This window comes from Coregonus clupeaformis, chromosome 13, assembly GCF_020615455.1.
Source record: "Coregonus clupeaformis isolate EN_2021a chromosome 13, ASM2061545v1, whole genome shotgun sequence".
In the NCBI taxonomy this organism is placed as follows: Eukaryota; Metazoa; Chordata; class Actinopteri; order Salmoniformes; family Salmonidae; genus Coregonus; species Coregonus clupeaformis.
The window spans coordinates 13,406,682-13,423,090 of record NC_059204.1 but is presented as its reverse complement, the minus strand read 5'-3'; the positions used below and the strand labels follow the sequence as shown (position 1 = coordinate 13,423,090).

Below are 16,409 nucleotides of genomic sequence, written 5' to 3'. Positions count from 1 at the left end.
GCCAACAGGCAGCCATGCAGAGCCTTTTAGGGCAGCGGAGGGAGAAGAGGGCTTAAGTCTTAAGGAATGTTATACTGGACAGTATATGTCTTAGCACTGGGATAGAGCCTAGTTTAACACAATCCACATATGGAGTGAAAGTTGCAGAGCACAGAAACACATCCCATCCAATTGCCATCTCTGACTGAGGAGGATAATGCATTGTTCCGTGGGCACCACTTGCTCAGCGAACACACAGCCCTCCTCCTCATGGGGGAATTGAATCAATGCAGCAGTTTAAAAATAACTAGGAATATTATCTGCTTCATGCGCTGCTGAATGAACGGGATGTGCTCAATGTTCACTGACTAGACGTGTCAAAGCAGATTCTGCCCATTTACCAAGTCCCGTGTGATCACTAATCATGTGTGTGTTTGTGTGTGTTCCAAAGGGGTGTAGCCTTACACAAACAAAGCTTTGAAAAACAGCAACTAGCAGATAATTTGCAAAACTAGGTACTTTGATGTCTGGGGGTTTTAAAGGGGCGTGGGTGTATCTCGCGGAGGTGCTAGGCAGAGTTGTTACTTTGGGGATTTCACTGGGAAGCTTAATGAACCCCTCCATTTATGACGTCACACTCCTCTATAACTTTCTTTTACTATCAGAAGGGGAAATATTGTTGCTTTTTCCAATAGGAACACCATAGAAAGCTAGGCGCCGATTCACATGCAAGCATCCATTTTCTAGTCCTCAATTCAGTCACCATCGCTCCATGTCATCTGCGTATAATTCTAAATGAAGCCAAGGGATGGCTTTTGTCTCCAGTCCCTCGTCTATTGTTTAATTCAACATCGCAAAGCCTGGGGTTTTATCAGGGCATTACACTAAGATTACCAAGAAGAACCAGTCGTCCCTCTTGAGGAGGGTGAGGGAGATTAAAATACTTCCATACAGATTGCCTGATCGCACACAACTGTGCCCTGCCAGGAAGACGAGAAAGAGAGAAGGAAAGACAGGGTACTGTAGGTCACGGAGCACCTGCATGATTTGAGGGCTTAAACTACACACACAGGCACAAACACACCACAAAGACCTGGCCATCTACTGTATATGAAGACAGTGAAAAACACTACAACAGCCTCTCAGACGCAGGTGTTAGGGGATGCATCATGGCACTGGGAAGCGGTCAAGACCTTAGAGTCTGTCCCAGGGGAGGGAGGGAGGGAGGGAGGGAGGGAGGGAGGGAGGGAGGGAGGGAGGGAGGGAGAGAGAGAGAGAGAGAGAGAGAGAGAGAGAGAGAGAGAGAGAGAGAGAGAGAGAGAGAGAGAGAGAGAGAGAGAGAGAGAGAGAGAGAGAGAGAGAGAGAGAGAGAGAGAGAGAGAGAGAGAGAGAGAGAGAGAGAGAGAGAGAGAGAGAGAGAGAGAGAGAGAGAGAGAGAGAGAGAGAGAGAGAGAGAGAGAGAGAGAGAGAGAGAGAGAGAGAGAGAGAGAGAGAGAGAGAGAGAGAGAGAGAAGACAGGATGACAGAGGGGTCATAGGTCAGGATGAGGCAGACAGGGGAAGGGAAGAGAGACAGGAGACACCTGTCCCACAGTGCACAGTCTCACTTCCTTATTGCCGCTTAGTCCTCAAACGTTTTACTGGCCACTGCCGCCTCACTGCTAATGCCCCCATCAGGAAAGCTCCATCTGTTGCCGTGCAAACGCTCAGGAGGATGTAATTGTTAAGAGGATGTATGTTCAACCAAGGGCCCGGCCTGCTGGATCCGCTCCATCTCGTTTTGTTCACCTAGCCTCGCCTGCCAACCCTGGGAAATGATTAAGAATTCAGCCTTCCTGCTTGCAGACAAGACTGTGTGTGTAAATTACCAAACGTTGGGACTTGTCAGGACAGTATATTTTCACAGTATTATTTAGTGTGTTGTTTAAAAAGCTGTTTTCTGCACTCGCCAAGAGAGTTGTGACTTTAATATTATGGTCTGGATGTAGATGGGACTTTAATGTTATTCATTTTGACTGGGGTTTTTGCACACTTTTTCCTGGACAGCTGCTTCTAGGGCAGACCTCACAACCTTTTATCGGAGTGTCAAGCTCACTTAAGTACCAAATCTGCACCTAATACTGTGAGTTAACAAGGAAGATGGAACAGGAGCTAGCCTAAGCTAGTCAAAACAAAAATAAAGCTGTTTGGTGAAATCAAAGACAAAATACTATTGTGCTAAGTGATATATTTAGGTAAGCTTATGTGGCTTTATTGTTTTAATGTGCACACAATCATCAATAGGTTTTTATTTTATTTTATCATGCTGTACCATGAGATGCTTGGCCTATATAATTCCCTCATTAACATACACTCCTATATACATGCATAATTGAACTTTGAGGGGGGAAGAAATGTGTGCAGTTGTGCAGATAAGATTGCATATAGCTAGAAATATATGAGGAAAGTGGTGATTGATATTCACCTGTATTCTGCACCAATTCTACTATAGAATTGATTTTGGCAGTTGAGAATCTCTCCCTCTGTGACTATTCCAATCAAGTAGAAGGAGTTGACATTTCAAAAATACATTTTTTCACATAACCATGGCTGCAAGGGCTTGTCAGAGACATTAGCAAGTTACCAAACAAGCGAAAAAGTTTTTTCTACGTGGAGCTATTCTATTATTTCCGCCTGAACACTTTCCACTTGTCCCTCGATATTGTGGGATAGAGGAATATGTGAATAACCTGCAGGCTTTGACAAAACTATTTGATGTTTCAGTATAGAAATACAGTACAGTAGCTAATTTGACAGCTAATTGTGCAATGCTGGTTCCAAAAATGAGTATTTTTCTGACTTTTAATCTGTGAAGCAGTGTTGCATTATTAAGAAAATACTGTTTTATACTGGTTTTATGCCATGTCACTTCTAATGCTTTAAAAAATATACAGTGGGGAGAACAAGTATTTGATACACTGCCGATTTTGCAGGTTTTCCTACTTACAAAGCATGTAGAGGTCTTTAATTTTTATCATAGGTACACTTCAACTGTGAGAGACGGAATCTTTAACAAAAATCCAAAAAATCACATTGTATGATTTTTAAGTAATTAATTTGCATTTTATTGCATGACATAAGTATTTGATCACCTACCAACCAGTAAGAATTCCGGCTCTCACAGACCTGTTAGTTTTTCTTTAAGAAGCCCTCCTGTTCTCCACTCATTACCTGTATTAAGTGCACCTGTTTGAACTCGTTACCTGTATAAAAGACACCTGTCCACACACTCAATCAAACAGACTCCAACCTCTCCACAATGGCCAAGACCAGAGAGCTATGTAAGGACATCAGAGATAAAATTGTAGACCTGCACAAGGCTGGGATGGGCTACAGGACAATAGGCAAGCAGCTTGGTGAGAAGGCAACAACTGTTGGCGCAATTATTAGAAAATTAAAGAAGTTCAAGATGACGGTCAATCACCCTCGGTCTGGGGCTCCATGCAAGATCTCACCTCGTGGGGCATCAATGATCATGAGGAAGGTGAGGGATCAGCCCAGAATATAATATAATATAATATGCCATTTAGCAGACGCTTTTATCCAAAGCGACTTACAGTCATGCGTGCATACATTTTTTTGTGTATGGGTGGTCCCGGGGATCGAACCCACTACCTTGGCGTTACAAGCGCCGTGCTCTACCAGCTGAGCTACAGAGGACCACAGAACTACACGGCAGGACCTGGTCAATGACCTGAAGAGAGCTGGGACCACAGTCTCAAAGAAAACCATTAGTAACACACTACGCCGTCATGGATTAAAATCCTGCAGCGCACGCAAGGTCCCCCTGCTCAAGCCAGCGCATGTCCAGGCCCGTCTGAAGTTTGCCAATGACCATCTGGATGATCCAGTGGAGGAATGGGAGAAGGTCATGTGGTCTGATGAGACAAAAATAGAGCTTTTTGGTCTAAACTCCACTCGCCGTGTTTGGAGGAAGAAGAAGGATGAGTACAACCCCAAGAACACCATCCCAACCGAGAAGCATGGAGGTGGAAACATCATTCTTTAGGGATGCTTTTCTGCAAAGGGGACAGGACGACTGCACTGTATTGAGGGGAGGATGGATGGGGCCATGTATCGCGAGATCTTGGCCAACAACCTCCTTCCCTCAGTAAGAGCATTGAAGATGGGTCGTGGCTGGGTCTTCCAGCATGACAACGACCCGAAACACACAGCCAGGGCAACTAGTGACTCCGTAAGAAGCATCTCAAGGTCCTGGAGTGGCCTAGCCAGTCTCCAGACCTGAACCCAATAGAAAATCTTTGGAGGGAGCTGAAAGTCCGTATTGCCCAGCGACAGCCCCGAAACCTGAAGGTCTGTATGGAGGAGTGGGCCAAAGTCCCTGCTGCAGTGTGTGCAAACCTGGTCAAGACTTACAGGAAACGTATGATCTCTGTAATTGCAAACAAAGGTTTCTGTACCAAATATTAAGTTCTGCTTTTCTGATGTATCAAATACTTATGTCATGCAATAAAATGCAAATTAATGCATTAATGCATTAACAATGTGATTTTCTGGATTTTTAGGAAAACCTGCAAAATCGGCAGTGTATCAAATACTTGTTCTCCCCACTGTATATATACTACCGGTTAAAAGTTTTAGAACACCTACTCATTCAAGGGTTTTTCTTTATTTGTACTATTTTCTACATTGTAGAATAATAGTGATGACATCAAAACTATGCAACAACACATATGAAATCATGTAGTAACCAAAAAAGTGTTAAACAAATCAAAATATATTTTATATTTGAGATTCTTCAAATAGCCACCCTTTGCCTTGATGACAGATTTGCACACTCTTGGCATTCTCTCAACCAGCCTCACCTGGAATGCTTTTCCAACAGTCTTGAAGGAGTTCCCACATGTTGGCTGCTTTTCCTTCACTCTGCGGTCCGACTCATCCCAAACCATTTCAATTTGGTTGAGGTCGGGGGATTGTGGAGGACAGGTCATCTGATGCAGCACTCCATCACTCTCCTTCTTGGTAAAATAGCCCTTACACAGCCTGGAGGTGTGTTGGGTCATTGTCCTGTTGAAAAACAAATGATAGTCCCACTAAGCCCAAACCAGATGGGATGACGTATCGCTGCAGAATGCTGTGGTAGCCATGCTGGTTAAGTGTGCCTTAACCAGCAAAGCACCCCCACAGCATAACACCTCCTCCTCCATGCTTTACGGTGGGAAATACACATGCGGAGATCATCCGTTCACCCACACCGCGTCTCACAAAGACACGGCAGGTGGAACCAAAAATCTCCAATTTGGACTCCAGACCAAAGGACACATTTCCACCGGTATTATGTCCATTGCTCGTGTTTCTTGACCCAAGCAAGTCTCTTCTTCTTATTGGTGTCCTTTAGTAGTGGTTTCTTTGCAGCAATTCAACCATGAAGACCTGATTCACACAGTCTCCTCTGAACAGTTGATGTTGAGATGTGTCTGTTAATTGAACTCTGTGAAGCATTTATTTGGGCTGCAATTTCTGAGGCTGGTAACTCTAATGAACTTATCCTCTGCAGCAGAGGTACAGTGAGGGAAAAAAGTATTTGATCCCCTGCTGATTTTGTACGTTTACCCACAGACAAAGAAATGATCAGTCTACAATTTTAATGGTAGGTTTATTTGAACAGTGAGAGACAGAATAACAACAACAAAATCCAGAAAAACACATGTCAAAAATGTTATAAATTGATTTGCATTTTAATGAGGGAAATAAGTATTTGACCCCCTCTCAATCAGAAAGATTTCTGGCTCCCAGGTGTCTTTTTTACAGGTAACGAGCTGAGATTAGGAGCACACTCTTAAAGGGAGTGCTCCTAATCTCAGCTTGTTACCTGTATAAAAGAGACCTGTCCACAGACGCAATCAATCAATCAGATTCCAAACTCTCCACCATGGCCAAGACCAAAGAGCTCTCCAAGGATGTAGACCTACACAAGGCTGGAATGGGCTACAAGACCATTGCCAAGCAGCTTGGTGAGAAGGTGACAACAGTTGGTGCGATTATTCGCAAATGGAAGAAACACAAAATAACTGCCAATCTCCCTAAGCCTGGGGCTCCATGCAAGATCTCACCTCGTGGAGTTGCAATGATCATGGTGAGGAATCAGCCCAGAACTACACGGAAGGATCTTGTCAATGATCTCAAGGCAGCTGGGACCATAGTCACCAAGAAAACAATTGGTAACACACTAAGCCGTGAAGGACTGAAATCCTGCAGCGTCTGCAAGGTCCCCCTGCTCAAGAAAGCACATATACATGCCCGTCTGAAGTTTGCCAATGAACATCTGAATGATTCAGAGGAGAACTGGTTGAAAGTGTTGTGGTCAGATGAGACCAAAATGGAGTTCTTTGGCATCAACTCAACTCGCCGTGTTTGGAGGAGGAGGAATGCTGCCTATGACCCCAAGAACACCATCCCCACCGTCAAACATGGAGATGGAAATATTATGCTTTGGGGGTGTTTTTCTGCTAAGGGGACAGGACAACTTCACCGCATCAAAGGGACGATGGACGGGGCCATGTACCGTCAAATCTTGGGTGAGAACCTCCTTCCCTCAGCCAGGGCATTGAAAATGGGTCGTGGATGGGTATTCCAGCATGACACTGACCCAAAACACACGGCCAAGACAACAAAGGAGTGGCTCAAGAAGAAGCACATTAAGGTCCTGGAGTGGCCTAGCCAGTCTCCAGACCTTAATGCCATAGAAAATCTGTGGAGGGAGCTGAAGGTTCGAGTTGCCAAAGGTCAGCCTCGAAACCTTAATGACTTGGAGATGATCTGCAAAGAGGAGTGGGACAAAATCCCTCCTGAGATGTGTGCAAACCTGGTGGCCAACTACAATAAACGTCTGACCTCTGTGATTGCCAACAAGGTTTTTTGCCACCAAGTACTAAGTCATGTTTTGCAGAGGGGTCAAATACTTATTTCCCTTATTAAAATGCAAATAAATGTATAACATTTTTTACATGCGTTTTTCTGGATTTTTTAGTTGTTATTCTGTCTCTCACTGTTCAAATAAACCTACCATTAAAATTATAGACTAATCATTTCTTTGTCAGTGGGCAAACGTACAAAATCAGCAGGGGATCAAATACTTTTTTCCTTCACTGTATCTCTGAGTCTTCCATTCCTGTGGCAGTCCTCATGAGAGCCAGTTTCATCATAGTGCTTGATGGTTTTTGCGACTGCACTTGAATACATTTTCAAAGTTCTTGAAGTTTTCCGTATTGACTGACCTTCATGTCTTAAAGTAATGCTGGACTGTCGTTTCTCTTTGCATATTTGAGCTGTTCTTGCCATAATATGGACTTGGTCTTTTACCAAATAGGGCTATCTTCTGTAACCCCCCCTACCTTTTCACAACACAACTGATTGGCTCAAACGCATTAAAAAGGAAAGAAATTCCACAAATTAACTTTTAACAAGGCACACCTGTTAATTGAAATGCGTTCCAGGTGACTACCTCATTAAGCTGGTTGAGAGAATGCCAAGAGTGTGCAAAGCTGTCATCAAGGCAAAGGGTGGCTATTTGAAGAATCTCAAATATAAAATATATTTTGATTTGTTTAACACTTTTTTGGTTACTACATGATTCCATATGTGTTATTTCATAGTTTGGATGTTCTACAATGTATAAAATAGTAAAAATAAAGAAAAACCCTTGAATGAGTAGGTGTTCTAAAACTTTTAACCGGTAGTATATATATATATATATATATATATATATATATATATATATATATATATATATATATATACAGTGGGGAAAGAAAGTATTTAGTCAGCCACCAATTGTGCAAGTTCTCCCACTTAAAAAGATGAGAGAGGCCTGTAATTTTCATCATAGGTACACGTCAACTATGACAGACAAATTGAGAAAAAAAAATCCAGAAAATCACATTGTAGGATTTTTAATGAATTTATTTGCAAATTATGGTGGAAAATAAGTATTTGGTCACCTACAAACAAGCAAGATTTCTGGCTCTCACAGACCTGTAACTTCTTGTTTAAGAGGCTCCTCTGTCCCCCACACGTTACCTGTATTAATGGCACCTGTTTGAACTTGTTATCAGTATAAAAGACACCTGTCCACAACCTCAAACAGTCACACTCCAAACTCCACTATGGCCAAGACCAAAGAACTGTCAAAGGACACCAGAAACAAAATTGTAGACCTGCACCAGGCTGGGAAGACTGAATCTGCAATAGGTAAGCAGCTTGGTTTGAAGAAATCAACTGTGGGAGCAATTATTAGGAAATGGAAGACATACAAGACCACTGATAATCTCCCTCGATCTGGGGCTCCACGCAAGATCTCACCCTGTGGGGTCAAAATGATCACAAGAACGGTGAGCAAAAATCCCAGAACAACACGGGGGGACCTAGTGAATGTCCTGCAGAGAGCTGGGACCAAAGTAACAAAGCCTACCATCAGTAACACACTATGCCGCCAGGGACTCAAATCCTGCAGTGCTAGACGTGTCCCCCTGCTTAAGCCAGTACATGTCCAGGCCCTTCTGAAGTTTGCTAGAGTGCATTTGGATCATCCAGAAGAGGATTGGGAGAATGTCATATGGTCAGATGAAACCAAAATAGAACTTTTGGTAAAAACTCAACTTGTCGTGTTTGGAGGACAAAGAATGCTGAGTTGCATCCAAAGAACACCATACCTACTGTGGAGCATGGGGGTGGAAACATCATGCTTTGGGGCTGTTTTTCTGCAAAGGGACCAGGACGACTGATCCGTGTAAAGGAAAGAATGAATGGGGCCATGTATCGTGAGATTTTGAGTGAAAACCTCCTTCCATCAGCAAGGGCATTGAAGATGAAACGTGGCTGGGTCTTTCAGCATGACAATGATCTCAAACACACCGCCCGGGAAACGAAGGAGTGGCTTCGTAAGAAGCATTTCAAAGTCCTGGAGTGGCCTAGCCAGTCTCCAGATCTCAACCCCATAGAAAATCTTTGGAGGGAGTTGAAAGTCTGTGTTGCCCAGCGACAGCCCCAAAACATCACTGCTCTAGAGGAGATCTGCATGGAGGAATGGGCCAAAATACCAGCAACAGTGTGTGAAAACCTTGTGAAGACTTACAGAAAACGTTTGACCTGTGTCATTGCCAACAAAGGGTATATAACAAAGTATTGAGAAACTTTTGTTATTGACCAAATACTTATTTTCCACCATCATTTGCAAATAAATTCATTAAAAATCCTACAATGTGATTTTCTGGATTTTTTTTCCTCATTTTGTCTGTCATAGTTGACGTGTACCTATGATGAAAATTACAGGCCTCTCTCATCTTTTTAAGTGGGAGAACTTGCACAATTGGTGGCTGACTAAATACTTTTTTTCCCCACTGTATATATATATATATGTAGAACGTTTTACTCTCAGGGCCTAACTTGTGTTGTCTTTGTTTAACTAGAACTGTATGAAATGGATCACATCTCGAGAGACAAAGCCCAAAATATTGCTATTAAAGATTCATAGCAATTAACATTAGCAATGGGGGAACATTAAAGCTTCAAAGGCCTACACTAAAGAGTTACTTATAGTCCTTCCTTTCCATCACTCCCACTCCTGAACTTTACATCTCATTAAATGTTTAATCTTATATTGAGGTAAGTGGGTGAATATTCACCTTTTTCACCCCGTGGGACAATGTATAGCATTAAACTGACGACATAAGGTAAACAAGCTGTGGTCTAGTAATGATCTCAGAGACCTTAGGGTAAGCAGCTTACCCAGTCTGCTTTAGAGGGCGACCCCAAACAGCTCACACACACATGCGTGCATTGGATAGTTAGCAGGGAACTGGTATGAGACCAAAGCAAGCTGAGCTTGACGTAGCAGGACCTGGGTAAGGGGGACAGGAAATACACATACTAATGCCTGGGTGTGAGAAGAGTTTCCTGGGGAAAGGTCTACCAAAGGATCTGTAACCTTATGCTTTCAGACAGACTTGTCTCTTCAGGTCGCAGACTCGTTTTACTGTGTGAAAGAACTGTGTGGTGTCTTGCTAATTCAATGTGTCAGCAGAGGCCCGGTGAACTCAGACGGTAAAAGGCTCTAAACGTGCTCCTGTCTTTTTAATGGACCAGGGCACTTAGGCCTCTTTTGCTGGGACGCAATGAGGCGCCAAGCTGTGTTACTGGATCAGTAAGGTCCCTGGAGGTAACCAGTTAATGAAAACACCCACAGAGTTGGAGTTGGTTGTTGGTTTCAGTCAGGTGAAGTAGACACTGGCCTCAGTCAAAGTGCGTCACTAGGAGAATAAATCTAATAACAGTAAAGTTAGGGGTTGGCAGTGGGGAGTGGCTCACAATGCAGGGAATAAAAAGGGATAGTTCACACAAATGACACATTGGTTTCCTTACCCTGTAAGCAGTCTATGGACAAGGTATGACAGCAATCCATGCTTTGGTTTAGTTTCCCTTGCACTGTTTCCAAACATTTTAGCATTTGTGGCACAAATCCCATTCAAGTCATGGTACCGATATTAGTATTTTGGGCGCATCATGTCCAAATCATCCGAAAGTATCTAAAATTGATTGTAAATCTCAACAAAGTCACTTATAGATTATTTGAATATGATGTGTGAAAAATGCTAATATCGGTACCATGACCTGAATGGGATTTGTGCCACAAATGCTAAAATGTTAGCATTTGGAAACAGTGCCAGGGAAACTAAACCAAAGCATGGATTGCTGGCATACTTTGTCCATAGACTGCTTATTAGGGCCGGGATAATACCAGTATCACAATACTCGTTAGTATCGTGGCAAGGAAACAAAACACGAAGCAGATTTAACTTCTTTAGAAAAACAGCCCTAATGTTGAAAACAAACATTATGTTGTCATCCAGAGTCACATGTTTTTATTTTCCAAGCAATAGCACACAATATTTTACATACAGCAGGTTTTTCAAGGACCAAAGAGTAAGGTCTGCTTCGTGTTTTCATTTTTTCCATGGAAAAAATATTGCGATACTGGTATCGTCCCGGCCCTACAGGTTAAGGAAACCAATATGTCCATTTGTAATTTGGGTGAACTATCCCTTTTAGGACATTCATTCATACTGACAAGCAGAGTTCACTCAAGCCAACTGACCAAGCCTCTGTGACCCTGACCAGCAGCTACTTGAGCCGAAGCATCATCTGAGTCTCAGGGAGACTATTCATGGTTGTATGACAGGGTTGGTATGCATGTGTGGAGGAATGGCCTGTCGGGATGATTCAGCAGTGCCCACTCCCAGCGCCCATCCCTGTCACAGAGCAAAGCGGGGCGTGTTTCCAGGGTGCTCGTGGCCCATTACTGCCACATGGGCACTCATGTCAGACCCAGAGAGAGCGAGACAGAGAGAGAGGGGCCGAGCAGGCAGCCACTGGCATGGGAGAGCTTGCGCCGAGAAGGGCACATGCCTCACTGCACATTTACTCACAGTGCGTAGAAACTGCGCCCCCCTTAAGTCCACGTCGGTTCGCCCTGCCAGACTAAAAATGGAAGGTAACAGATCCAGGCCATGGTACGCTGGGAAGAATGAAGAATGCGTCTGGGTGGGGTGGTAGACTGGGAGCGAGGGGATTGATGTTAATTGAGTTTCTGGAATTTTGGATGAGCTGACTGGTTAGAAACAACCCTAATGGGGGCGTAACAGTGAGCTCACCAACTATAGCCTGACAAACAGGCACTAATGGACATCGCACGTAGTTTGTGAAGTCATCAGTGTAATGGCAAAGTTTGTGTGGCTGTGAGACTCATGTTTCTTCCTCCTCTTTCCTGTTTTGCAGGCTACTTCAACGTGTTGGCAGTGATTCTGAGAACAACGAATGATGCGCCATGGGCCAACGAGTTTGAATGTAAGAGTCAATAGAGATGTTGTAATGTATACACCGATGTGCTTGACTTTGACATGACACTAAAGAACCAGAACCAGACAACATCCATCCTTGGGTTCTTCCTTTTGAAAACCTTGCATCTAATTTCCTCTCGTCTCGTCTGGCAGCTATCGAATTGTCCTGTTTGATAGAGTCCATCTCCACAAACGACCCCAGAATCGAATGGAAGAAAATTAAGGATGGGGAGCCCAGTTATGTCTACTTTGAGAAGAAGATCTCAGGTAACGGACTCAACTGAGTGCTTTGTCTTAATGGCATCTTCACTAATATCTCTAACATCAATATCAATGTGACACAAAGGGACAAAACCCACCCACAAAATTCTGATCATCTTACAGACACAAACAACTCCTGCTTTACAAACAGCAGTTCTCTGACTAATGAGGGAATGACATTCTGTTCTATGCTCATCAGCGTGTTTTTTTCTCCTGCAGGAGATTTGGAGGGCAGAGCAAGGATCAGAGAGCCTGCAACATTAGTGATCACCAATGCCACAAGATCAGACTCAGCCAGTTATCGTTGCGAGGTCACCGCCCCAATTGACCAGAAAACCTTTGATGAGATTTTGATCAACCTCGTCGTAAGAGGTAGGTATATCATCCCTCCGAGCCGCTTCAGCTCACGTCTACTCAACACATCACCAGCTTTTTGCACCATAATCACATAATTAGTTGTATTACTAAAGTAAACAGTGGTATATTATTGAAGCCAGAACAAATGTAAGACGATACACCCACACAAAGATGCATCACCCTGACGCTATGACTGAAATTGCATGTTTGGGGAAGGGAGAATTGCCACTACCTAGCTCAAATTGTATGTTTGCCAAGTCATTTGCGATGCAATTCTTTAATGCATTCATCATTTCACTACCAAAATATTTGCTGTTAGTCTTAAACCTTACTTTCGAAAGTTGCTATGAAGCATAACATACAAAACACAATGAACGTTTTCATTGTCCCTAAAAACAGCCATATCAGCTTACAGGAAATAATTTCCTCAGTTTTACTAAAATGAAGCTGCTTTAGAGGTTGATACTTTCAATGCTGTAAGCTGAAACCGTGTTGTAGGTCACACCAACTCTTTGGCACACGTATGAGGATGCGTTGTGACTGGCCCGTCCCTGCCCCAAAGGCGTGTTCTGGGCTATATGGGGAAACCTCTGAAACTGCATCCCTGCTAAATCGCAGCGCTAAAGATGGAAAGTGTGTTTGGTTGGCAGGATTTGGCACGGGGCAAAAGACGCGTACCCATTCTCGGAGGTCATTCATTGGCCTAGTAACTATAGCCGAATGTGTTTCATGGGCTGTGCTGTTTTTGACACAATCAGATGCTGAATGTTGCCATTGCTGAATGTGTGCTTGTGTCCACAGTGAAGCCAGTGGTGCCAAAGTGTGCTGTCCCCAAATCGGTGCCCGTAGGGAAGGCGGCGGAGCTGCGCTGCGTAGAGGACGAAGGATTCCCCAAGTCTCAGTACCAGTGGTTCCGCAACAAGGAGGAGATCCCCGATGACCCCAAGACTAGCCCCAAGTTCTTCAACTCCTCCTACACGCTCAACGCCGAAACTGGCACCTTGGTGAGTGTGTGTTTTTGTGTGAGGACTGGGAGGGAAGGGGACTCTAGGGCAGGGCGAGGCTGTGGGGGTAGGGGCGGATATTTTGGGGAGACAGTTGATGGTGTGCGGGGGATTGAGCCATGAGGGGAATTTGCTGTCCTGGTTGGCACATTCCTGAACTCTCTCTCCCCTGCTCAGCCAGACACAGTCAATGGCTCGCCCCCGGGCCCTCCACTCAACCTTCACACTAGCCTCTAAAGGTTGGCCTGGCTGTCACTGACATACTTCCAGGGAGTCACACCCTACTACATGCTACACCGGCCCCTTTAACTTGAAGACCACATTGACATTTTAAAAACTGTACATGTTTACATGTGCATTTGTTTGATTTACAATGGCATAGGACCCATAAAAAGTATAATCTAAACTGAAATTGAGATTTTTCACTACAAAGTCCAAAAATAGTCTGGACTAAGTTATTCAAAATTCAAATTAATTTGGTTGGAGGCAATGATTCACATTTACTGTGTAATTTCTAAACTGTGGTGAGTTGCAGGTGCCTAAAGGGTAAAAATAACCAGTCAACCAGTTTTGAAAAGAAAAAATGGAACATTCTGCTCCATTGCACTCCATTGTAAAGTGCTAAGGTTGCCAATATATTTTACAGCATCTGTACATACACCAGAACAAAAGGACACCGGTTATACTGTTGTTGGTTTTTCCTCTGCAGAAATTCAGTGCTGTCAGAAAGGACGACTCAGGAGAGTACTTCTGCCGAGCAAAGAACGACGCGGGTCACTCAGAATGTGGACCGCAGACAATGGAAGTCTGTAAGTCTGTTTGACAGCTGACAAAGTTGTACACAAGTTACACAACACACTAGGGTTGGGCGGTATCCAGATTTTCATACCGTCATACCCTTTCTGTACCATACCAGTGTATACGGTATTACCGAATTTGCACACAAGGGGCACCATAAATACAATAAAAAAACACGCACAAAACAATTTAGACAACAGGGATCTTGATCCAGGAGGGGATTGAATGTCTCTGCTGTAACCAAGAAGCTTGATCTTGACATCTAGCCACTTAGCTAGAAAGTTAACAAACCAAATGCATAGCTGGAGCCCTGAGCTGGATATAATTTATTTGACACATCGTAGATTTCATATAGTTATACTTAACTTATAGTTAGTTATAAGCAGTGGCTTAAAAATGGTATTGAAAATCATACTGGCGGTATTCCGAAATACCCCAGTATACGGTATATTGCCCAATCCTACATGTTGAAGCATGTTATTCCAGTAGTCCGGTATTTCCTTCATAAAGAGCCAGTTGAAGATATCTCAACTTAAATTCTTCGTTTTTCCTGTTGTTTCTCCCCAGATGACATCAACATTGCCGGGATCATCCTGGGAGTGCTGGTGGTGGTGGTGGTGCTATTGTGTATAACAGTGGGCATCTGCTGTGCGTACAAGCGAGGCTATTTCGTCAGCCAGAAACAGACAGGAAACAAGTGAGTGAGACTTCCTCTTGAGCAGCGCGGCAATGGGTCATGGCTCATTGAGGTTTAACATTTGCCGATTTAGACCTTATGAACAGCCTTGACTTCACAACTTGACCTGGTCAACTCACAACCAAAGGTTTTATAACATGCATGGAACAATTCTTATGTGTTGTTTTTGCAACAACATAAATGCCTTCTGATCATGTCTACATTGTGTCTGACAGTTACAAAGCCCCAGCCAAAGGAGACGGAGTGGACTACGTCAGGACAGAGGACGAGGTGCATAAAGAAAAAACTAAAAATAATTATTGAACTCAAAAAAGTAAAACTAGGCAGTCCAACTTTTTCCTTACTCGCTCTTCCCTTTTTATTCTAGGGCGACTTCCGACACAAATCTTCATTTGTCATCTGAAGAGGAAGACGAAGGGCATGGAAGTGAAAGGTGTGATACTTTGGACTGAACTCACTAAGTGTGTGAGATGACCAGTGAGCTGCCACAGTACGTGCCTTGAGCTCTCAGCACGTCTGAAACGATTCAAATTTGCCAAAGGTGACAAGTTTTCACAAATCTATATAGAACTATTAACCATCGTTACAGACAAAGTATTGAAACCTGCTTGTTGCCCCTTTTATCACCAAACAACTTATTTTGCTAAATTATGGAGATTTTTATGTTACAGTTATCGCATGTTTTAAAAAGGCTTTTAACACTATCTGCTGGAAAAAAGCATTTATGTAAGATGTTCTGCCAGGAGGGAAAAACGTCAAGCTAAATTCTGAAGTAAATCTAACATGACACATTTCTACTTTAAACATTTGCTTCAAACCTTTGTCATTTATATAACTTTTTTTTTCTACCAGCAAAATTTGTCAGACTATTTTTGATGGAATATATTTTGAAATGCCTATAGATAAAGGTTTACTTTTTTAAATATTTGTAAAATACTAGCATACTTTTTTTATTTGGTTGTGGGAAAAATATTTAACAGTTTCAACCACTCAGTATTCAGCTGTAAAAATCCACCTTTCTGATCAAAAAAATAATAATATGCAATTACAAAATGACTTGGATTAACATATCAAGGTTTGGTTCTAGAATGGTCTTACATATTTTATTTACTGCTGGGATTTCCATGTTAATATTGAAAGAAAGTTAAATGTTGATGCTTGTAGATAGTTCTTGGACAGTAAGAGGCTTCAATGAGTACCAGCCAAAAGCTGGGAAATACTGTACACAATCAGTGCTGCTTCTTGATTTTAAGTGTCCTTCTATGCTTGAGTTTATCTTGTATATATTGAATATACTGTCCAGTTTTTTGTTGTTGCTGTATGTCAGGAATATTTTGAGTATTTGTAATACAGGGTAGGGTTTATGTTGGCTAACAATTGTATATAAATAACTGTTGGTGTGTCGTCGTCGTCGTCC

General features: G+C 42.9%; 1 protein-coding gene across 1 annotated transcript in view; it reads left to right on the top strand.

Annotated features, from left to right (window-relative positions):
• Nucleotides 1–16,409, top strand: part of jam3b (junctional adhesion molecule 3b) — a 43,677-nt gene extending 27,268 nt beyond the window's left edge. Inside the window, exons 2-9 of the mRNA XM_041893811.2 lie at nt 11,814–11,882; nt 12,029–12,142; nt 12,356–12,508; nt 13,295–13,497; nt 14,207–14,306; nt 14,863–14,992; nt 15,208–15,262; nt 15,360–16,409. Of these exons, the coding sequence (XP_041749745.1) occupies nt 11,814–11,882; nt 12,029–12,142; nt 12,356–12,508; nt 13,295–13,497; nt 14,207–14,306; nt 14,863–14,992; nt 15,208–15,262; nt 15,360–15,395 (860 nt within the window). The 3' untranslated portion in view covers nt 15,396–16,409. The remainder of the gene's footprint in view (nt 1–11,813; nt 11,883–12,028; nt 12,143–12,355; nt 12,509–13,294; nt 13,498–14,206; nt 14,307–14,862; nt 14,993–15,207; nt 15,263–15,359) is intronic.